We start from the raw sequence: 24,110 nt of genomic DNA on the forward strand, positions 1-24,110 counted from the left end.
AAGGGTAAACAGATGGGTAATATATATGTAATTTACAAGTGAAACAGGTGTTAATATTACCACGAAAAAATGAAAAAAAGGTCTGTGATAAAACCGAGCGTTCCTGTTGAAAGCTATGCTGTGTATTGTGATTGTTCAGCATTTACACGTTAACCCATTTGGCCGATAACTTGTACTATTACTAGCTACTGTGTACCAATATAAATGTATAATTTGTACTATTACTAACTACTGTGTACCGATATAGATGTATTTGTTGTTATTGTTCAAGAAATACACCTAAGCTTTAGATACTATCCTCTCCCTTCTCCCCTTCCTGGGTAGTGTGTGTGTGTGTGTGCGCGCGCGCGTGCGCAAGTGGTGTTGTGACGTCATCATTTCTAGTCGCAGGCAAGCCAGAACACATTCAGCGGCTGCTCGGATCCATCAACGGACTGATGTCTACTGTAGTTAACGAGTCAAGAAATCTGGCTCATAAAAGAACGCTGGTAGCGATGGGGAACGTTCTGATTTTATTATAGGTTGCTCAAAATGATGCGCAATATACAGTAGCCTATACTGTCGAGAGAGCTGCTGCAGAGGAAGAAAACGTTTGAGGACCAGCTTTGGACTATACAAGCAACATCCTTGTTCACCATGAATGCCGACAATCTTACAAAAGCGGCTGCTACTGGAGACACTGACAGAGTTAGATTTTTACTCGAAAATGGTATCAACCCTAATGCTGTCAACCGTTTTGGCAAGACACCTATCCAGGTACAGTGTACATTTTTACTATTCGTGTTCGAGGTAGGGGCTATTTGTTACACAATATAAAAAGTAAAATATTATTTAGCATAACTACAGGTTTTGATTGTTTTATTTATATATATATATATATATATATATATATATATATATATATATATATATATATATATATATATATATATATATATATATAATCATATATATATATATATATATATATATATAATCATTATGATGGTAAAGTGAAAGCATTCTTCAATCATGTATGAGGAAGGAGAGTGCGAGTATATTTTCTGGGTGCATGACTAAAATTTCTTAAAAATCAAATGTCTAGTTTCAAAAATAGAGGTTTTGCTAGCAATATCTTTCATATATTAGATTATGATAGCATGTATTATATAAACAAATACGATCTCGTATTATATATTTTCTTAGCCAAAGTTAACTTATGTTTTCTAAAAGCAAAATAAATTACAGTAGCCTAATAATATTACGGCTACATAAGTAAGAAACAACTAGCGAGATATGTTGGGGTCTTAATTGTAATAATATAATTTGTTATAGACGGTTTGGTGCAAACTTTGCTTTGGAGCCAAAAATGTGTAAAAATGATCCAATATGTGTTATATCTATATACATGTACAACTACAATGTTACGTACAGCATTAGGCCTATTGAAAATATTCATATTATTATACTGAATTTGTAGAATTAGTATAATGTTTTGTAATTTCTGATAGATTGTTCACTTCTTTCTGATTTTAGCATGTTTCCTTACATAAATGGTACTGAAAATATTAGAAATACATAAACAGGGACAACAGCCCTATCAGATAATTTACACCAAAGATGTGGTCAATTTATTAACAGGTATCACTGGTTTATTTTTATTTTTTTTTTAAAAAAAAGATTATATATAGGCCGAAATATATAATTTCGTTGCATATTTTCAATTTTTAAATGTATATTATATGGAAACTATAAAGATAGTTTTAAAAGGTATGTAGTTAGGTATTTTAAGTAACTCCCTTTTTATTAAAGAGCATATAACATATTTTTAGCCTGCATGTCCAATTTTTAAAAAAAAACTGAGATGATGGATGACAGTGATCAATTGAAAGAGGAAAAAAATGTATTGAGCGGATTTATTTACACGATATTCTTTTTTTAAAGTCAATTTCTCAAGGAATATCACAACAGTTTTAATTGCTATATACTGTTCTACAGACAGAGTATGCTTCTTTAATTTTGTCAGAAAAGTGTTATTATTCAAGGTTAAGGAACAGAATAAGCTTTGGTTTGTTGCGCAGTTAATTTCTTTTAGGCACTATTTGATGAAGCAGACTATTGAGCGATGTTAAGTTGTTTTTTTTCTCCATTCAGTTTAAACCTCTTGTTTAGTAGGTTGAGATTAATATCGTTTACTTAAGTCTATCATAAATGACAGCTATAGGGACGCAATTACAACAATAAGTTGTTATATAAGTAAGCTTGATGGTTACCGTATATATTGCTGCCAAAAACAAAAGGCATGGGGTAAGTGTCTCGATTAAGAACAGTTATTGGTTTAAATATATATACATATATATATATATAGATAGATAGATAGATAGATAGATAGATAGATAGATAGATAGATAGATAGATAGACATATAGTTCTTCCTTAATCGAAATCCTTAAAACCGTTTTTAATGTGTAAGAATTAAACACAAACTTATGCAACACCGTTGAGTGTTTATAAAAGATAATGTTTGAGACGCGCAATTTTAACACAATAACTCCAGCCAAATTGGAGATGACGAGCAAAGAGAAAAATATGATGAGGTTAATCTGACTACATCATGGAATAGCATTCGCGCTATAACATAAATCGTGCTGTTTTAAAATCATCATTAGCCTACATTTAACATCAACAATGATCATAATTATATAAAAAAAAAAACATTTATTGAAAGTTAAATATACAGTACAATACAGTATAATGAATAATCTTAAAGTTAAAAGCGATTGCCAACGTTTCTTAAATCTCTAATGAAGGACAGCACACCTCTGGATGAAATGTTTTCCTAGTTCTGTCATTCGTGCACACAAACAGTTAATAACATGCATCGTTAATAGTAATAACATATACTGTACACTGTATATAAAAAAACTGTATTTGTACGGTAAATTTACCTTAATTTTGGCTTAATAAAACTGTATTTGTAGATTCATTCTAGTGTATATTTCCGTATTATTAAAGGTACCTGTTTTTAAATTATTTTACACGAATTTTGAACAACGTTTACCGTAATTCAAAAAAAAAAACACGGCAATATATAGGTAAATTTACTGGGAATATATATATATATATATATATATATATATATATATATATATATATATATATATATATATATATATGATCATAATTATATAACATGATCATATATATATATATATATATATATATATATATATATATATATATTTTTTTTTTTTTTTTTTTTTACAGTGTATACATCATCAGCTAGTTTTGTCGGGTAACATTACGGTTTTTTATTTGAGTTTATTTTTCTGTGTTGTTTTGCAGGTAATGATGATGGGAAACACCAGAATAGCTGAACTATTGCTGATGCATGGTGCAAATCCTAACATTGTTGACTCTAGCACCGGCCTGACCCCAATCCATGACGCAGCCAGAGAGGGGTTTCTGGACACTGTAGGGATGCTAGTTCGGAATAAGGCAAATAGCAATGTGCGGGACAGAAGGAGCTTATTACCCCTTGACCTGGCCATAGAAAATGGACACGAAGAAGTAATTGCGTACCTAAAATCGTTGGAATAATTTCTAGACTTCATTCAATTTTTTAGTGATAATAATACTGCACTGTGTACAATAATCTGATGAATAACAGCTAATATATGAACTTATGTGAATTAAAAAGAAACCCTTATGTTATATATTTATATTGATAATTTTCATTTTAATATTTTATTAGTTTCCACGTTGTTTAAAAATAATAATTTCAACTAACTTGCAGCTTTTGTTGTTTTGTTTTGTTTATTATTAATATTCGAGTGTGCATTACATTTAAATATATTCTTGAGAATTGGGACAAAATGCTTCCAGCCATACCATATTATGTTATTTAATGTAAAAATTAAATTAGAGATTGGAAAATGTGGTCAAGTCTTTACTCTAAGTGACATGCATATATGTTTACAACTGATCAAGTTATTATGGAAATATTTTACAATTTTTCCCTATTAAACTTTTGTTCTTAGGACCCCATTCACAATTCCTGTTGCCTCTGAGTGCAAAAGCACTGCACATGGTCTGGTAAGCGTTAAGATTTTTGATAATTTCAACAAAATATAATGATTTCATCATGGTCACAACCATAAGCTGTCAACTTCGTCAGCCAAACCGTTAAGATTTGATATTAATTTATGAACAAAATATGTTTATTTTGATTAGGTTGTAGTACCAGTTAGCAGACTGAAAAAAATCAAAATGGTTGCTCCCTGTTCTGCTTTGTTAAGAGGTCAAATGTGGTGTTTTGTCAACTCCGTTAGATGTCAACTCCGTCAGATTTTTTGTCTGACGGAGTTGACTGCTATACTGACGGAGTTGACGAACACATTATTTTCCTCTAATATGAACTGTCATCAGCAAAAAGGTTACCTACAAAACATGTAATAGAAGGGAATAAGAATAATTTACATTATTCATGTAAAGTCTTACTGTTAGAACATCCTTATTGTTTTCATGCACAATTTGATTACGTACCATGAACCATGCTCACCATGTACCATGACTAGGGCCACGGAAAATTCACAGTACTTTTTCAAGAAATTCACGAATGACAATAAAAAAAAATATATACATTTCACAGATTGTCACGGAAGTGCCATTTTGTTAAAAAAAATTGTATGTTGCCTACAATTAATAGCACATCAAAGAAAATCAGAGATGGGAACATTTTAACATTTAATGGTAGCTACTGAGTCAACATTTACATTGTAACGTTTAAAACAATCTTTTAAAATGTAACAAACAAGGGACATTTAAATGCATTGGCTGAAAAAAGTAGCAAGCAGACAAAACTGATTAAAACAAAACAAAACGACAAATTCGGCAACATTGTCGACTTTTGTAAACGTTTAAGGCTATGTTCATACAGTAATTAAACGGACTGTGTTGTATAGCGTTATGCTAACTTTGAAAAACAAAATGTTAAAAACAGGGTTAAGTGCAAGTGACAAAACCGAAACTATGTGTTTTTCTTTACATACACTAAATTATATATGACGTTTTAAACCACATAACATCATGCTACTTGAGTGAGTCAACCTATACAAAATAATCTGAAGAACAAGAACAGGAAAAACAAGAAATCATCGTATGCTACTTTTTATCCATGTAGCGTGTTGTGCACAAACACACACACACAAAATAACCTGGCCCGTGAACAGAAAACTAGTTATTTGTTGAAGGCCAGCATCGTGGTTTGTCTTTGTGGTGTAAAAACCTGTCCATATGTGGAAACTGCTCGTTCTGCATCCACAGAGTTTGGTGGAATTGGAAGCAGCGTACAATTTTTGCCATGTTTGGGAATCTGATTTCAGACCTCACCCAGAAATCAACAATATTGACATTTTTGTCACTTTCAGCGGCATGGTGCTTGTAAGATTCAATTTCATCTCTCCAGCTTGTGAAATCAGGAATTGTGACATCCAAGACTGACACCATGATAAATATTAGGGCTAATATTAGGGCTCTCAGACGCAGTTGTCAGTACACTACAAAATGCTAGGGTCTCCTCCACAGGAGCGTTGTACGCCTATAAGTATTTTCAAAATTGGTGCATGAACCCAATTATTGCCCTATAGCAACTATTTTGCAGTTTCTGAAAGATCTGTTTGAGGCGGGTCGATTCCACTCTACATTGAAATAGTTGAGTGCCGTCAGGACCTTCAAGGTATTCTCTGCTGACCAGACAGTGCCAAGTAAATCATCGGTCAAATGACATTACATTGCCTCACTCACTTGCGTACAGTGTGCTTGCTTATACTATGAAACATACTACTCTAATTATTATTTGTTCATTTGTCTGACACCTTTATCCAAGATGACTTACAGGGTTTATTACAGGTTTTTTACTAGAGGTTTTTTTAGGGGTTTCCTTAAGGGGATGTGATCAGCCAATAAGAGATCTGCATTTCCCCCGCATAAGTCTAAAACAACGACCAGATGCTCGAAAAAAACAGTTGAGGGTATTCTCTGTTTCAGTTGAAGGTCTTGAGTGAGTTTAACCAAAAGACGAAGAATGTCCTTTTTTTAGACAGGCGACCAATCAGGAGTGAGCAGAGGCGGGCCATAAATCTCCCAGGGTATTCTCTGCCTCACTTGAAGGCTCTGCTTTAGCAACCAATGGGAAAGTCAAAGCTCTGACAGCTGACCAATCATTAGTGAGCAACCCCAAAACATGAATATTCCTTGGCTAGCACTGCAGTTAGGATAGCTGGATTTCACACAATATTGCTTATAAATATACATTGATAAATTCAAATACCTTTACAACATCTAATTATTTCAAATTTTATTTTACACTAAAATAAAAATAAAAAGTGAGAAAACTGAGACATCATAGTCGATTTGGTTATGAATCCTTTTTCAAGGAGAACTTTCTCTGAAAAATTGGAGATAGTTAAAAAAGGCAGATATATACCACAGATCCCCGAGCTGACACAGGAAGGGAAAGGATATACTCGGCACTTTCAGAATTAAAATTATGAAAGGTATCTGTGGCTTACAGGTAGCTGCCACTTAAAAAAAAGGGGGGGGGGTTTGCGATGACTCTGCTACCCCAGTCCATTTTGTCATGGCACGCCACTTCATTGAAATATACCTAGCAGCCATATCTGCATGCCATGTTCCTATTGCCTCAGTGTCCCGGGCGCTCATATACTAGCAACCCGTTTTCTGAAGGGTGCTCGGCAGTTACATCCTCCTAAGATGGACGTCCTCCCCGAATGGAGTCTAGATGTAGTACTGGAGGCTGTCACTAGGGCCCCATTTGAGTCTATATGTTCCATAGAGTTGAAATCTCTCTCTATGAAGACAGTCTTTCTATTAGCCATCACCTCCGCTAAGCGGGTTAGTGAGCTACAGGCTCTGTCAGTGCACAGTTCCTGTATGCATATTTGGGACAATGGAAACGGTATCGTTGCGCAGGAACCCTGCTTTTCTCCCTATGGCAATTCCGGCTTTTCACTTGAATCAATCAGTGGAACTAGAGGTTTTCCATCCCCCTCCTTTTGCGGAGGAGACAGACCGGAGATTGAATTTCCTCTGCCCTGTTAGGGCATTGTGGATAGGACGAGATTACTGCGTCAGTCTGACCAGCTCTTCGTCTGTCATGGTGAAAGGACCCGAGGTCAAGCCCTCTCTAAGCAGCAACTGTCCCATTCGATTGGGGACACAGTCTCAACTGCGTATACTAATGCCGGCCTACCCCAACCTGGGAGGGTGCCCGCGCACTATACCAGAGGGGTATCTATGTCATGGGCCCTCTTTAGAGGAGCTTCATTGACTGACATTTGTACTGTGGCTAGCTGGGTTCTGCCGTATACATTCTCCAGGTTCTACCACTTTAAAGTGGTAGATCTTTCCCTGCCTTCATTAGGTATGAGGGTCCTTGAGGTGCACGCTTGCCCCATTAACCCTTGAGTTATGCAGTTCTGATGTGTCCCTCATCTGCTGCCGTTCCTTCTCCCTCGCGACTACTCTGGTATACTTTCCCATAAGTATGTTGGTGGTCATCTTCGAATTGAACTGGAACATTAGGTTACTTACCGTAACCCTGGGTCCCTGAAAGACAAGACGACCAACAACCAGCGAGGTCGCATCGGTCACCCTCACGGGTTCGATGCAAAACAGAAAGTGGCTTCCGTCGGTTGACTGTTTAATCCCTCGGCAGGCGGGACCGAGGACACCACCCCAGGAAGGGGCCTATCGGCAGCTCTGATATAAAGAGCTCAGTAAATACCTACCTAGAGCAAGCACATCCCATAAGTATGTTGGTGGTAGTCTTCTCTTTCAGGGAACTAGGGTTACAGTAAGTAACCTAACTTTTTGTATGTATATATACCTGTTTACACCTATTTACACACTAGTTTATTTTTGAAGTAGTGCTTTATCTATGGTAAGTTAGAAAATAAACACATTTATGTTTAATTGTTCATTTAAATACAGCGTTTTGGCTGTGCAGATGTTTGATGTGATGTGCTTGGATAAAACTTTTTAGTTGTATCTGATAGTTAGTCTTTCATTTTAATACTGATGTTGTTTAAAATGTAACCATCACTGTCGGTGGCGGTTCTAGTGTTAAATGGTGAAATACAAAGTAAAGGGTTTGCCAGAAAAAAGTGTGCTGCGTGAGTTCACTGTTATGTCATTTTAAATGATCATAAAACACACATTGACCTTTAAAGCTGAAGTCTATTGTAAAAATAAAAGGGAAAAAAATGGATTGTAGCTTAGCAAGAAAGCGTAATCAATCGGACTGAGAGTCTGAATTGTCAGATCCAAAACGAAAAGTGCTTACAATTTATTCAGTCAATGCACAGAGCAACCACTGTACTGCACAGCTTGTTCTACTCACTTGAAGCGCGAGATTTGAAATCTCAAGCCTTATTTGCGCATGGTTATTTATTTATTTTTTTGCGCATGGTTATTAGAAACAGTGAAAAACTGACATTCCACTAAAAGTGGGGGTGGGGCGATAGTTCAAACATGGGCGTTGACTCGGCAGAATCTGGTATATACAGTGCCTATAGACAGTCTACATCCCCTTTCAAAATGTTCTACACATCCTACCCCACAACTTCCAAGTGAAAAAAATATTCTAGATATTTGCAGAAAATTAATTAAAAATAAAAACTGAAATAGCTTGGTTGGATAAGTGTCCACCCCCCTTGTAATAGCAATCCTAAATTAGCTCAGGTGTAACCAATCACCTTCAAAATCACATGCCTCCGCCTGTGTTAAATTGTAGTGATTCACATGATTTCAGGATAAATTCAGCAGTTCCTGTAGGTTCCCTCTGCTGGATAGTGCATTTCAAAGCAAAGCCTCAACCATGAGCACCAAGACGCTTTCAAAAGAACTCCGGGACAAAGTTGTTGAAAGGCACAGATCAGGTGATGGGTATAAATAAAATATCAAAGGCCTTGAATATTCCTTGGAGCACGGTCAAGACGATTATTAAGAAGTGGAAGGTGTATGGCACCACCAAGACCCTGCCTAGATCAGGCCGTCCCCCCAAACTGGATGACCGAGCAAGAAGGAGACTGATCAGAGAGGCTACCAAGAGGCCAATGGCAACTTTGCAAGAGCTACAGGCTTTTATGGCCAAGACTGGTCAAAGTGTGCATGTGACAACAATATCCCAAGCACTCCACAAATCTGTCCTGTATGGTAGGGTGGCAAGAAGGAAGCCATTACTCAAGAAAGCCCACCTTGAATCCCATTTGAAGTATGCAAAAAAACACTCAGGAGATTCTGTAGCCATGTGGCAAATAGTTTTGTGGTCTGACGAAACTAAAATTGAACTTTTTGGCCTAAATGCAAAGTGTTATGTTTGGCGCAAACCAAACAGCGCACCACCCAAAGAAAACACACCCTCCTGTGAAGCATGGTAGTGGCAGCATCATGTTATGGGGATGTTTCTCATCGGCAGGGACTGGGGCACTTGTCAGGATAGAAGGGTAAATGAATGTAGCAAAGTACAGAGAGTCCTTGAGGAAAACCTGCTGCCCTCTGCAAGAAAGCTGAAACTGGAACAGAAGTTCACCTTTCAGCATGACAACGACCCAAAGAACACAACCAAAGCTACACTGGAGTGGCTAAGGAACAAAAAGGTAAATAAGAACATAAGAACATAAGAACGTTTACAAACGAGAGGAGGCCATTCAGCCCATCTTGCTCATTTGGTTGTTAGTAGCTTATTGATCCCAGAATCTCATCAAGCAGCTTCTTGAAGGATCCAAGGGTGTCAGCTTCAACAACATTACTGGGGAGTTGGTTCCAGACCCTCACAATTCTCTGTGTAAAAATGTGCCTCCTATTTTATGTTCTGAATGCCCCTTTATCTAATCTCCATTTGTGACCCCTGGTCCTTGTTTCTTTTTCAGATCAAAAAAGTCTGCTGGGTCGACATTGTCTATACCTTTTAGGATTTTGAATGTTTGAATCAGATCGCCGCATAGTCTTCTTTGTTCGACTGAATAGATTCAGTTCTTTTAGCCTGTCTGCATACGACATGCCTTTTAAACCCGGGATAATTCTGGTTGCTCTTCTTTGCACTCTTTCTAGAGCAGCAATATCCTTTTTGTAATGAGGTGACCAGAACTGAAATGTCCTTGAGTGGCCCAGTCAGAGCCCTGACCTAAATCCAATCGAAAATTTGTGACATGACTTGAAGATTGCTGTCCGTCAACGCTCCCCAAGGAACTTGACAGAGCTTGAACAGTTTTGTAAAGAAGAATGGTCAAATATTGCCAAATCTAGGTGTGCAAAGTTGGTAGAGACCTATTATTATTATTTATTTCTTAGCAGACACCCTTATCCAGGGCGACTTACAATTGTTACAAGATATAACATTATACATTATATCACATTATACAGATATCACATTATTTTACATACAATTACCCATTTATACAGTTGGGTTTTTACTGGAGCAATCTAGGTAAAGTACCTTGCTCAAGGGTACAACAGCAGTGTCCCCCACTGGGGATTGAACCCACAACCCTCCGGTCAAGAGTCCAGAGCCCTAACCACTACTCCACACTGCTCACAGACTCCAACAGACTCACAGCTGTAATTGCTGCCAAAGGTGCTTCCACCAAGTATTAACTCAGGGGGGTGGAGACTTATCCAATTATGAGTTTTGTATTTTTAATATATATTTTTATTCCCCTTAGCAGTGTGGAGTATGTGTGTAGATAAGTGGGAAAAAAATCCTCATTTAAATGCGTGAAACTCTGAGGCACTGACACAACAAAATGTAAAAAAAGTTCAAGGGGGTGTAGACTTTATATACTGTATATATATATATGGATGATTACTCAACAACGTCCTTTTGGGGAAAACAGAGGGCCCTATTTAGCAAAAATGTGCTTTAGAAGTCGGGTCTTGTGTGGGCTAATGCACATCAAATAGTGAGTCATGCACCCAGCCAATCAAAGCACAGTGGGGGAGTAAGGTTACAACCAATAAGGATTCAACATTCCCTTTAAGAGCATCTGTGTGTCTACGATAGCGAAAGGAGGGTGTTGAAACAAAAAAAGAAGGAAGAAGACACAAGCACAACAAAATAAAAATGACCACCCCTCAAGCAAAGCTACAATGTTTTTTTTAGCAGCCTGGAGGGGTAGAGTGAATACTTACGAAATAAAAAAAGTAATCTATAAGCAAAATTAAATTACTTAATTTAGGCATGTATAGCTCACCTTCTGACCGTGAGCACTGTCGCTGCCTTTCTTATAAATGCTTTCCTGACGGTACGCATTTGCATCTTATACAACAATAATTAAATCCACTTTTTTTTTTCTTGGTCCAAATGCGTACCTGCGTACCAGTTTTGTGAACCCCTATCTATAAGGCTTTATCTGACCTGCCTAGCACGTGCAGCATCTGCAACCTTCATCACTGGGGTTTCAAGTTCAGCATCTGCTTCCCTCAAACCCTGTAATCTTTCCTCTGTAAGTTCAACATCACATCCATTATGGAGAGCTATGTTATGTAAAACACAACCAGCCAGGATGATATTGCTAACCTTCTGAGGAGTGTACTGTAGTGTTCCCCCAGAGACAGCCAAACATCGGAATCGCATTTTGAGGATTCCAAATGTTTGCTCAATTACAGTACGAGTACATTTAAAGGTAAAGTTACACCTCTATTGGAGTTAAGCAGCGGTGTCAGTAGCCACCGCTTTAGTGGATACCTGTTGTCCCCTATCAACCTGCGAATTAGTGAGGATAAACATGAGCAGAGCAACGATAGTTTGCATACACATCTGTAGTTGTTTGCATCACAGATCACACACTACTTGCACGTAGACAGAATAGGTCCCCTTGCAATTTACGTAGAGGTGCCTATTCTGTGTTGGTGTTCGGTTCTTTCCTTGCTTCCCTGGTAGTTTCACCGGTATTTATAGTCGACCATGTAATCTAAGCTCAGTTTAAACCTGGTTTTCACCTGGTCAACTGAAATGCAAACGCTGTAGTGACTTAGGTATACAATGTATCACCAAAATGTAGTGATTATATAAATATACCTTATGAGTTCAGCATCATGTAGAACCCGAATTCCCTTGACAATAATCACACAACGTGTCAAAAATATGAAACAAGATTTTATTTAAGAATAAAAAAGGTGCACAACTAATCTAATATTACAGAAAGGAAAGGAAATTGGTTAGAGATATGTGTGAATAGTATACAGTTCATTGATTTCTTAGTCAAACGATTACAACAACCACAACATTACACTGTGTAACAATTTTTTTTTTTTTTTTTGGCTCCTGGGTAGTAAGTGTTATTTCCTAATTGCTTATGCCTCAAAAGTATAGAAAATGGCTATTATTCCCCACAAACTTTGCTTTTGTGACCAGGACAGTGATATTTTGAAATTTACCTATTTTCCAGAACATTCCAGATAGATTCAGTGCTGAGTAAACTTGGAGTAACTTCTAGAACTTTCCTGTAATATAAATAGTAGTATAAATACATGGGCCTTAAGCCCACCAGTTCAGTTTAGTTCCAGCTGCCTAAGTGGATACATATCTGCATTTTTCTGAGATGGCATCAAGAGGCTGCAAGCATCCGGCAGACGCATTTTGCTATGTCTGCGGCCAATTTATCAAGACAAGAGCGAAAAAGTACTCCGTGGAAGCATCTGCTAAGATGTGTGAGGCCTACAAGGCATATTTCGGCATGCCTGTCGGGGATCAAGACAAACCCTGGGCACCTCATTTCACCTGCGAGCACTGCAAAAAACTCTGGAAGGTAAGATGGACAATTGTTGCTCAGAATTTTATGTTATAAAATTTGTTAACATTTTTAAAATTGTAAAAGTTTTTAATTTTAAAATGTTTTACAATTTTCAGTGTTATTGAAAAAATATAACATATATGAAAAATGTTGCGAGAATCTCTTACACATTAGTCATGGGTGAAATAAATGTATTTTTGTAGGATGGTACAGAGGGGAAAAGAGAGCCATGAAGTTCGCTATCCCAAGAATTTGGCGGGAACCCACTGACCACTCAAGCAACTGCTACTTCTGCATGGTGGACCCTTCCAAACGTCGGACTGGCAAGAATGCACCTGCTATCACGTATCCGGACCTTCCTTCATCCATCGCCCTGGTGCCACACTGCCATGAGCTCCTCTTACCCACTCCTCCGGAGAGAGAGCAGCAAGTCAGAGAGCGAGGAAGACGTTGTAGATCCAGATGACAATTTCAGAGGTGGAGCTGAGAGAAACCCATACTACCCCAACCAAAAAGACCTCAACGACTTGATTAGAGATCTTGGTCTCACCAAGTCCAATGCCAAGCTTTTGACGTCTAGGCTCAAGCAGTGGAACTTGTTGGATGAAAGTGTGCAAATCAGAGGAAGCGTCACCAACCTTTTTCCAGCTTCTTCAACCGTCAAGATGGGCTCTGCTTCTGCCACAATGTGACCAGTCGGTTCGAGGCAATCGGAATCGCCTGTAACCAGAATGAGTGGTGCCTCTTCATTGACAGCTCATCCAGGAGCCTCAAAGCCGTGCTGCTCCATAATGGTAACAAATACCCGTCTCTTCCCCTGGCTCACTCGGTGCATCTCAAAGGGGATTACAACAGCATCAAGACCTTGCTGGACGCCTTGAAGTATGATGAGTACGGCTGGGAGGTCATAGGAGACTTCAAAATGGTGGCATTCCTGATGGGTCTCCAAGGCGGTTTTACCAAGTTTCCCTGCTATCTTTGCCTTTGGGACAGCAGGGACACCAGTGCGCACTACCACAGGCGGGACTGGCCACAGCAGACCGAGTTCTCTGTGGGGAGAAACAACGTCAAGTGGGAGCCACTGGTGGACCCCCGGAAGGTGCTGATGCCACCACTGCACATCAAATTGGGCCTTATGAAACAATTTGTCAGAGCTCTAGATCAGGAGTCGGCAGCCTCCAAGTACCGTCAAGACTTCTTCCCTAAGCTGTCTGAGGCAAAGGTCAAAGCCGGTGTCTTCATCGGACCACAGATAAAGAAGATCCTGGAGTGCAATGAATTCCCCAAGAAGCTCACTAGTAAGGAGAAAGCGGCTTGGAACAGCTTTGTCGCAGTGGTTCGGGGCTTCCTGGGCAATCACAAGGCCGAAAACTATGTGGAGCTGGTTGAGACTCTGGTGAAGAACTACGGTACAATGGGCTGTAGGATGTCCCTCAAAGTCCATATCCTTGATGCTCATCTTGATAAATTCAAGGAGAACATGGGAGCGTACTCGGAGGAGCAAGGCGAGCGCTTCCACCAGGATATACTGGACTTTGAACACTGCTACCAAGGACAGTACAACGAGAACATGATGGGAGACTACATTTGGGAGCTGATTCGTGAAAGTGATTTACAGTATAATCGTAAATCTCGAAAAACTACTCACTTCTAAATCTTTTGTAGTCATTTTTGTATTACTTTAGTATAAATACATGTTAATTTGGATTCATATGTTGTTTTTTTCTGACTTTATGTGAACGAAAAGACACAAATTCGCCCATTTTCTCATTGGAAATAGGTAAATTTCAAAATATCACTGTCCTGGTCACAAAAGCAAAGTTTGTGGGCAATAATAGCCATTTTCTATACTTTTGCGGCATAAGCAATTAGGAAATAACACTTACTACCCAGGAACAAAAATTGTGTTACATAGTGATTAGCATGCATGGTTAATATATTAATATTAATTATGGCTGATCACACAAAGTGTCTACTTTGCATTAGTATTTTCAATACTAATTTCTCGTTGTAATTGTTTCATATCAAATGCACGAGAATTAATTCAACTTCCCATTCAGAACGGAATCCAACATTCCAATAACTAATTTATCAGATTAGTTTTACCGTGCTAATTTAGTTTAGCTGTGATCTACCAAACTGATATGTTATCAACCTCAATTGATTCTATATTCAAATTAACTCAGAAGTGGGGCAATGATCAAATTCTCTGCATTTATGAGGCCTTTGAGTTACACATTTCAACAAACAAAACACATTTCTTGCACACTAACTGCACACTAACACACTATCCACTAACTTTGACAGCATTTGCTACAGTTCATTTCTCGCGTCATAAAATGTTTAATATTTGATTTGTTGAATACTTATCGATTTTCAACAAAGGAGTCTTATCTCCTTAGCAGCTTCTCCCATCTCTCTGGGTCTGACGTTCCACCGAAGGAAAAGAAGACAGTAATTTGCTTGTTGTAGGCATTGTATTGCATCGGCTCGCAGCAAGATAATAGTTATTTTCAAAGGCTGTTGGTTTTCAGTAGTCTTGCAACATTATCTTTGGCTTGTCCGAAGATTACCAACTGGAATGGGTTCCACTGATCAGACGTACTCACAGTTCAAAGAATGCGTTGCACTTGAGAAGTTATGTAGTTTGTAACAATGTTCTTGTTGCAATTCTTTCATATGGCTAAATGACCTTCCAGAGGCACAGCTGCTGACTAGCTGCTTAAGTTCATTTCGTCATTGATTTCAAGCAGCAAAATAAACACAAAGACAAACTTTTGGATCTTTGCTGTTTCCTGGTTCAGTCTCTCACAGGGCAGAGAGCAGGGCCCTCTTCAGAGCTGGTTTTAGCCTTCTCAGGACATAATTTTAGCCATTTTCGTATCACATTCTATTCCCACTTCAGAACAGATTTCAGAACAGAACTTTTACAGTCAGCTTTCTACTTCAGACCTTGTTCCAGTCTTTTTTTAATTAAACCTCGACCAGTTTTGATTGGACCGTTAAATTCATGGGTGGTGTTTAACGTCACGCAACATGTTTAAACACTGGTCAGCTCACCTCTGGCCACTCCTTGGCCTTGCCCACAGCTCATGATTGACAGTTCACTCGAATTTTCTTTGTCTTGTCAACTTGATTGACACTCTCCCCCCTCTCCAAGTTCGAGGGGGAAAAGAGAGAACTGCTTCATGTCAAATGTCCAGAATTTCATGTTTCAAGAGACCTCAGTTCGTGATTACACAAAGGAATTTTTATGACTCAGCTTCACAAAGCCACATTTGTCTACTTTGACCAAGGGATGGGGGGGGGGGGGGGGGGGGGGGGGAAGAGAAAAAACATTAACTTGAAACTTTCTCAAACAAGTTTAAACAGTGTATATTACATCCAGCAATAACCTGATTTGACTGCACTGTCTGCTGCAACACTAACACTGTTGATGGTTTGCTAAATCGCTGTATTTGTATGTAAATGAGGACACTCCCCTAAAGTTCAGCCCATGTCCAGAGCTAACGCTGACTTGCCGAGTGGGCACTAAAACACGGTTGCTAAATCACATAGGTGGGCAAAGTCTGTTTGCCCACACGTGCGCCTGATTCTGGTGCGCTAACTGTCCACACAAGTGTTTTGCGATTGCCTTAGGGATTTGCGAACGTTGCTAAATAGGGCCCAGAATGATTAAAATCCAAAGTGATTCAAAGTACAATCTACCTATTCAAATGTTTACCTACAGTTACTACAAATAGGAAACCATTAACAGCAGTGACCAGATGATCACGTGGTGACACTGGTGGAGTGTTCACAGCCATGAAATTGTGTACTTTTTCATTTTGCTAGACATCTTCTGTTTTCTTCATTTTTTTCCATTGCTTTCTTTTGTATTTTTGTTTCCTTTTTGATAACTGTTCATTATTATTTAACTTTCCACTTTGTTTTCTTTTTAGGTACCTTTGAGCAGATGACTTTGGTCCCATTTTCCTTTAAGATAAAGGAAAATGGGACCAAAATTGTATAGTATGCACTACTATGAAGAGGTATGTGAAAAATACAGCGAACAAGGGGTGGGGCAGGGCTGGAGATGCAGTACTGAGTGTCCTGTTGGTATGCAGTGCCTTTTAAACCTGTTTTACTGTGAAAAATACCTTTAAACACTGTGTCTAAAATAAACTGCGCAAATAAATGTGAAAATAAATTGGACCGGACACGCCTGAGACGCGCTGAATAAATGGACCGCAAAGGGTTAAGAATACACACCCTCTTTGTTAAGAATACACACTCTCAATTAAAAAACATTGTAGTTTAAAACATAATCCTATCTTTCAAAGGAGCAGAATCCTATTTTAAAAGCTTATTACGTGAGAAGAGCTGCCTCCTTTGGAGAGACTATGTTTATTAAAACTAAAACTATCTGAGTGGTCATTTTGACCGATGGCGGTTTTTAAATGCATTTTTCTCCACTCAGGTAGATTTGGCAGCTAGGTGCCTGTGTTTTTTTACCTTTCCTAAATATATGTATTAAACATCACAAAGCATAGACCAAGGGTTGCAGAAACCTATGGAGATATAACATGTTATATCTAGAACTACCAGAGCTGTCATTTTGACCGTCATAGTAAAAACAGTGGGTTTAGCTTAGTGCATGTGAGATCAATCACATGATCAAGCTGCTGAACCTGGAAGCTTCGCATTTATTTTGTATAGCTACAACAGGAGACTTTCTCAGACATGATTTATTTATCAAGTGTAAAAATGCTTACTATTATTTGTTTATTTAGCAGATGCCTTCATCCAAGGCGACTTACAGAGACTGGGGTGTATGAACTATGCATCAGCTGCAGAGTCACTTACATCAATGTCACACCCGGAAGAGCACCAGGAGGTTAAGTGACTTGCTCAGGATCACACAGCGAGTCAGTGAGTGAGCCGGGATTTTAACCAGGGAACTCCTGGTTACAAGTCCTTTTTTTAACCACTGAACCACACAGCCTCCTTACTGTCTAGTGAAAATGAATAGACCAACACAATGTAGGAATGCACAGCAAGTCTTGCAGTACTGTACTTTCAGGAGTTATCAGAAGACGAATCTGGACACGAACATGCATCAGATCAAGACAGTGATGAAACTTACTCTAATAACAATGAGGCTAGTGATAGTGAAAGTGATAACAAAGTTGCGAAATTTTGGGACAGAGACAAACACAAACACAAGCTGTGGAAAGTGCGTGGCAAGTGCACTGCACGTGTACAGAAGTGGCATGTCTGTGTTGATTGCAAAAACTACACTCCACAAGGTTTTTTTTTTACATTCCACATTTTTAAGTTACACATTTCCATCTTTTGAACATTTGAACAATATGCATTTTTAAGAGTTTTATCTTTCCATCTTTTAAACAGTTGAACAATTCACGTTTTGAAGTTCCATTCATTGAAGAGTAAGTTCCATCCTTTGACCTTTTGAACATGTTAATAAACCATTTTCTATTTAGTCCTGTTGTGCATGACTATATTGAAAAAAGAAAAAAAAAAGTTACGGAATAATAGTGTAGCAAACCAGCTAATGCAAGATTGGAGATGAAAATTACCGTTGAATAGGCAACAGAGTCGAACTCAGGCACAAAATAAAAAGACGGGTAAGCAGAAAACACTTGTGCCCTGCACATGAAGAGGGGGTTTGTGTGTATGCATTGTAAATAGTGTGGTGTGTAATTGTTGTTATTTAATTTATTGCAGTACCTGACGCTCCTGGGATAGCCAGCCTGCTGTGTGTGATTGCCAGCTGTGGGTGATCAGCGGGTAGGTGTGTTCCAGCACGGCGTCAGGTATAAAGAGGTCCTGTTTGTTCACCACGGGGCTGCTGCAAAGCCACGGACAACGGGCTGAAGATCGTCCACGCTACCCGAGCATAGTGAGAGAAATAAGTTGCTGAAATCCTCCGATCGCCGTGATGGTGAACCGGGATTGGAGCCAAAAGAAGCTGCCAAAACCGCCGACGGGGTTTGTGTTGATACATATAGATTAGTTCGGGGATGGTAGATCCCTTTAAAAGTATAGCGAGGTGAGCAAGCGGGACCTCCATGTATTAGGGAGTAGCGCACGCCGTTTTTACGGCACCTTTTATTTTATAGTTTTTTTGTATTGTGTTTTATTTTGTTTCTTCGTACGCTGGCCGTATGCACTCAGTGAGCTACCATGGTTGGTAGTGTCACGTGAGATGTTCTGTGTGTGTGTGTGTGTAAATAAATCCTGCGGGGCGTGTCAACATCAACCTCTGTCTGGATCTCCTGTCTGTCACTCAGCAGCGAATGCACGCACCCACGAGAAAGAACCCTTTCACACTTGCATATAACAGTCAAACAAACAAATCTTGGGCACTGTAATCCTCTACTGTTCCACAGTGTCGTAAGCTTACGCTGCATCCCAAAAGTCATCTCTGAGCTGTCAAAATGACCCAATTTTATAGCAAAGCATCTGTATAAACTTGCAACCATAATTTTATACACATTTTAATATAGGGGTTAAAAAGACCGCTCTGGTAGTTCTAGGTATATATGTACATCCGGTAGTTCTAGTGTTAAGAATCCAATCTCTCAAAGACTATGTTTATTAAGAATGCACACTACCTTTGTTAAGAACACATTCTCAATTTAAAAACATTTGTTTACAACATAATCCCATCTTTCAGGAGTACTATCTGATTAAAAGCGTTTTAGCAAGAGAGGAGAGTAGCCTCCTTTGGAGAGACCATGTTTATCAAGAGACCAAGCCCTCAATTCAAAAATAATCTTCAGGAGCGCAGTCCTATTTGAAAGCTTAGTACTATGTTGTTCAGCCATACAAAATAATCTTATCCACCCATCTAAAGTTAACAGTGTTAGCATATTCTACTTATATAAGACATTACTTTTCAGGCAGAAAATTTATGCTTACCCTTTTCTTTCAAGGAGTAATTAATTCAGAGTGGTCAGGTGATGTCAAGTAGGTGAAAGAGTTTTCTATTCAGGATTTCAAGCTGCAAAGGCAGGGTTCATCAAGTCACAAACTCAGATTGAGAGTGAAGATTGAGAACAATTTAGTGGAGTTTGACTCCAGTATTTATTTCTGTCTGAAAGCTGCCAACTCGTCCCAATTGACGTCACTGCATCCTCCCGTGCTATGTGGTTACAATGTGTTGAAAGCTGATATATCTATAACGCATTACTAACATCATGCTAAAAAATACATATATTGCATTTAAGTAAAAAGACATATCATGTGTTACGTAAAGATGCATATAATGCGTTAGCTTGGTTTATGTGAATAACATGCTTTTCTTCAACATTTTAACAAGAATAATAATGTTAGCAGGCTGACATCTTAGTTAAACATCCTGACTGGATCCTGCACTAATTTAGCAAAAATACACCTTGTGGTAATTCTTCAGAAGAACATCACCAGGCCACAACTGTAAGCTTGTGGTACTGCAGTTCCAAGCAACAGCATGGTTTCCAGTTGACAGAAAGTTTGTTCAATGGTAATCTCTAAGCACAATCTCATTTTAGCAGTCCACAAAAAGTTAAATGTGTAAATGTAAATTATTTTCAGATAAACTATTACTTTGAAAGCACACAGGCTGTTTTCTTCCGAGTCAAGATGGACTCCATCTGTTTCTGTTTTCTTCGACTGACAACTCCACCTTGTTCATTCAGTCAAGGTGAAAGCCTTGCTTCTGATCCCTTGTTTTCCAAGGCAGGTAGGAGGACTGGCTCAGGTATCCAGTATTTAGCATTGCATGTATGCTGAATCAGTTCTGGCTGGCCCCTGTAATGTATTGAAATTTCCTCTATGTTCTCCCTACACTTTTTATACAACCTGGGCTTTCAGCTTCTGCCCATTCTACGTGATTTTTGCACTTAAGACAAGTTGCCCTCACTATTTTCCGTCAGAAATATGGATCGGTTCTCCTGAGCTAATTCAGATATAAGCAGGCATTTGGGAAAACAGGCTGTACAATCTCCCTTCTTAACTGTGCCTTTTCTTTTCTGACATCTGTTACAATCACAATCTTTTTGTCTCGGAGTGGCCCGCATCTTGCTAGAATATATTACCCTTAGCCCAAACCTAACAATCTTCCGCAGGACAGTTATGAAAAGCCCCATACTTGTCCATCTTAATCTGTTCACACAAGTATATCATTCTAGGTACTCATTGGCTCACTTGCATGTCTCCAGACTGCCACACTTTACAAACCGTAACTACAGTCAGTTGGTATTTCTACTACTAAATTAGACAAAGATCCTGCCTGAACACCTGTGCCTACTTTGTACATTTTCCACATCCAGCCAGGCCTAAGGACCTTAACTAGCTCCATGACAGTGGTAATAATTGGACAATCTAAATTGTGAGAAAAACAAGGGTAAAATAATTGGAAGTACCAGTTTGATAATCTGTGATATACAAACACTTCAAAACTTTAAACGTTTTTTCTTCCAATTTATGTGGAAATTTAAAGGAAAATATGTTATTGTTTACATATCAGAAGAATTGTACGATTTTTGGAACAATACAATTCTAATAGTATAAAAAACTGAAAATAATGAAAAAGAAGCAGCAGTACCACAAAAAAGTCCCAGTAGTATAAGGTGCAATACAATTGTAAGCTAAGAACATTTGGTCAGTTAGAGTGAAAGCTACTGTCTCAATTTAGTTTAAGTGCCCAGGTTTTTCTGTACTTGATACATTTCAAAATCTCCATGAAGGCTTTTTCAGTAAAATACTAAAATATGATATAATGTAGACTTTTTACATCTGTGTCTCAATTAGATTAATATAAAACAAAAAATAAAACCATGCAATACAGACAATTTCCTCGCAATTTATTGTTACATGAATGAAACAAAAACAAACAAGCACTAGATGGACTGTACACACCACATGTTTTTGCATTTACATTCTTTGAGGCTATACAAGTCTGATGGCCCAGCAGCCTTTGGTTTTATATGGCAATTATGGATTTGAAAAAGTTTTCCTTCAGCAGGTTCCTTCATTTCAATGTTTTGGTAACATGACTGAACACTGCACTACAGTCTGAAAAATACAAATAAAACACCATTACAGTTAGACACCAATAAAAATGTTTGATCATATGTTTTAAACTTAATAATGTTGAGCTCCACTACAGATTGTTTGATACATTTAAAGATAACCTTTAAAAAAACCATACAACTTAAATACACCTTCATCAGAATGAAATGGTCATTCAAAGTTTGAGACCAGATGCGTTTTAAAAGTACTTAAATTGTCTATTATACTAAAAACCGAAACCTGACCCTTACAAATGAGGACATGACATTACAGGGTATCTGTTCATCCATTCACTCACCCTCACCTGTTTCTAAAAGAAAACCTAAAAAAAAAAACCAAATAGTGAACAGATTCTACAAACGTGGAATGTACGCTTAAATATTTCATACACTGTGATAGAATGTTTGCACAGCAGAAAGTACAGCTGATTATCTGATGTCATAGCTCTTAACTTGAACTGTAATGCTCCAGTGCTGGGGGAGTGCAAACGGTATTGAAACACTTCTTACACTTACTTTCAAGTTCTTTACAGTTTCCGTCCAATCCATTTTGCTAATATGTGGTACAGCAGTGAGAAGAATACTGGCAGCTTTGTTTGCATTTTCCTTCATTGTTTTTAACACATTGTCCACACATACCTAGATTTGGGAGCAACAACAACAAAAAATAAAAATCAACAAAACATTTAAATCAATACATTCCATCTATACACATCTGAATTAAATATACAATCATTGTTCAAGTTCCAGTACATATTGTAAATATGTGCTTTACTAACATAAGGAATGCACTGAAGGGAAGACTCCTTGGCAGCACTTACTGAAGGAGTGGCAGAGATTAACAACAGGACCCTAGTGACTTGGTGTGAGCTTTCTCTTGCAATTGACACTGACTGTGGATCATTACAGTATTTTACAAGCTTCCTAAATGCTTGCAGTCATACCCTAGGATAACTGAAGTGTATTATGCACTGCCTTATACTGAACTTTCTCATTTTATCTTTGAAAAAGATTGAATCTACAGTTACAATAAAATTACAACTATAGGGCCTCATACATCTACCACAAATGTTAACCGTGAACCATACAAAGCATAGAAAAGTGTAGTAAATCTAAGTAAAACCATAGGAAATCCATAGTAAAGCACAGACAAGCAAGGTAAAGAATTGTAAAACAATGGTTATTCCTTATAGCACTTGTATGCATAGTATTAACATGGGTAAAGCTTACTGAAGTTCAAATTTTCACTTTAGGAAGGTTTAGGACAGATTATGGTACTGCATTAGTCTCTGATTTTGAGGGGGGACATATGCTATGTATTAGGTTGGTTTCCAATGCAGGCTGGAGAACTACTGTAGTTTTACAATTTAATCCATCAATGCAAGTACTTGATAAGTTGCACTGTTTTGAAACCAAGAAAAAAAGCACTAGAAGTTTGACTGTGATTGAAGTCAGAGTCGAGGTTCTCGTCAGACTAGGTATCATAAGTACTTCTTTATTCATTAGTAACTATATAAGAATAAAGTTTAATCAAAATAACATTATTGTTTCGGGAATTATGCCAAGCAGATATTTCTTAATTACATTTACTAGTGAATAAAAGCCGCCACCAGGACTGTATAGCCACATGAACAGGAAAGAAAAAGAAAAAAAAAAAACACTTCTTAACTTTTCCAGTCCCCCCTCTTGAGTCTGAGAACATGTTTGTTCATGTCTGCATTTGTATCCAAGACCAATCGAATAAAATGAAACAAATTCCGCCCATAGTCAGAGGGTTCACCGGGTCACATTTAAAAAAGCTCTGTGCGCTGTGAGATGCCTTCTCGGATCAGCTGATTTCCGCAGACCTGACAGCTGCTTGCAAGGCTCCGGGGGGTGACTCAGTCTCAGCTGGCAGGCAGCTCACAGGCAGTTGGCAAGTGAGTAAAGTACAGAAGGTAAAGGAAGGATGTGGTATTTCTTGAGTGGAACTCTCAGGGATCAGCAACTGGGTTAGCTGCCGGAACTAGGAAAGGGATCCGATAGTAGCCTAGGAAAACGGATTCAACTAAGATAAATTACCCGGTGATAATTAATGAAAGTGTTACCAAGCACAGTGTAAGCACTAAACCCCCTTTCCTTCTTTATAAGGCTATGCTATTGCATGTGTCACGGATGCCTTAACATTTTGTACATTCAGTTGTAGCTACTTGTATTTTAAAATGTTGTTCTTTTAGAATTAGTTTCTTATTTATTGTAGCAATTTTGTTTTATAATGCAAC

At 38.2% G+C, this 24,110-nt stretch overlaps 2 protein-coding genes and 1 long non-coding RNA gene across 5 annotated transcripts in view; 2 read left to right on the forward strand and 1 right to left on the reverse strand.

Annotated features, from left to right (window-relative positions):
• The first annotated feature begins 375 nt into the window (after positions 1–375).
• Positions 376–4,025, forward strand: LOC117421214 (cyclin-dependent kinase 4 inhibitor B-like). Its single transcript, XM_034035324.3, has 2 exons — positions 376–756; positions 3,324–4,025. The coding sequence occupies exons 1-2, from the start codon at positions 637–639 to the stop codon at positions 3,576–3,578; spliced, it is 375 nt and encodes a 124-aa protein (XP_033891215.3). The 5' UTR covers positions 376–636; the 3' UTR covers positions 3,579–4,025.
• A 12,104-nt stretch (positions 4,026–16,129) lies between these two features.
• On the forward strand, positions 16,130–19,055 carry LOC117972463 (uncharacterized). Of its 2 annotated transcripts, XR_009329498.1 has the most exons (3): positions 16,130–16,824; positions 17,569–18,222; positions 18,521–19,055. It is a non-coding gene; the product is annotated as an uncharacterized LOC117972463 (long non-coding RNA). The 2 variants fall into 2 exon arrangements; XR_009329496.1 differs by lacking the exon at positions 16,130–16,824 and having other exon boundaries at positions 17,086–18,222.
• A 2,563-nt stretch (positions 19,056–21,618) lies between these two features.
• LOC117421213 (S-methyl-5'-thioadenosine phosphorylase) overlaps positions 21,619–24,110 on the reverse strand; it is an 87,222-nt gene continuing 84,730 nt past the window's right edge. For both annotated transcript variants that reach the window (XM_059029947.1, XM_034035323.3), the window contains 2 exons: positions 22,366–22,488; positions 21,619–21,853 (listed from right to left, as the gene is read on the reverse strand). In XM_059029947.1, coding sequence (XP_058885930.1) covers positions 21,815–21,853; positions 22,366–22,488 — 162 coding nt within the window. In that variant the 3' untranslated portion in view covers positions 21,619–21,814. The remainder of the gene's footprint in view (positions 21,854–22,365; positions 22,489–24,110) is intronic.

The sequence above is a fragment of the Acipenser ruthenus genome, chromosome 1 (assembly GCF_902713425.1).
Source record: "Acipenser ruthenus chromosome 1, fAciRut3.2 maternal haplotype, whole genome shotgun sequence".
NCBI lineage: Eukaryota > Metazoa > Chordata > Actinopteri > Acipenseriformes > Acipenseridae > Acipenser > Acipenser ruthenus.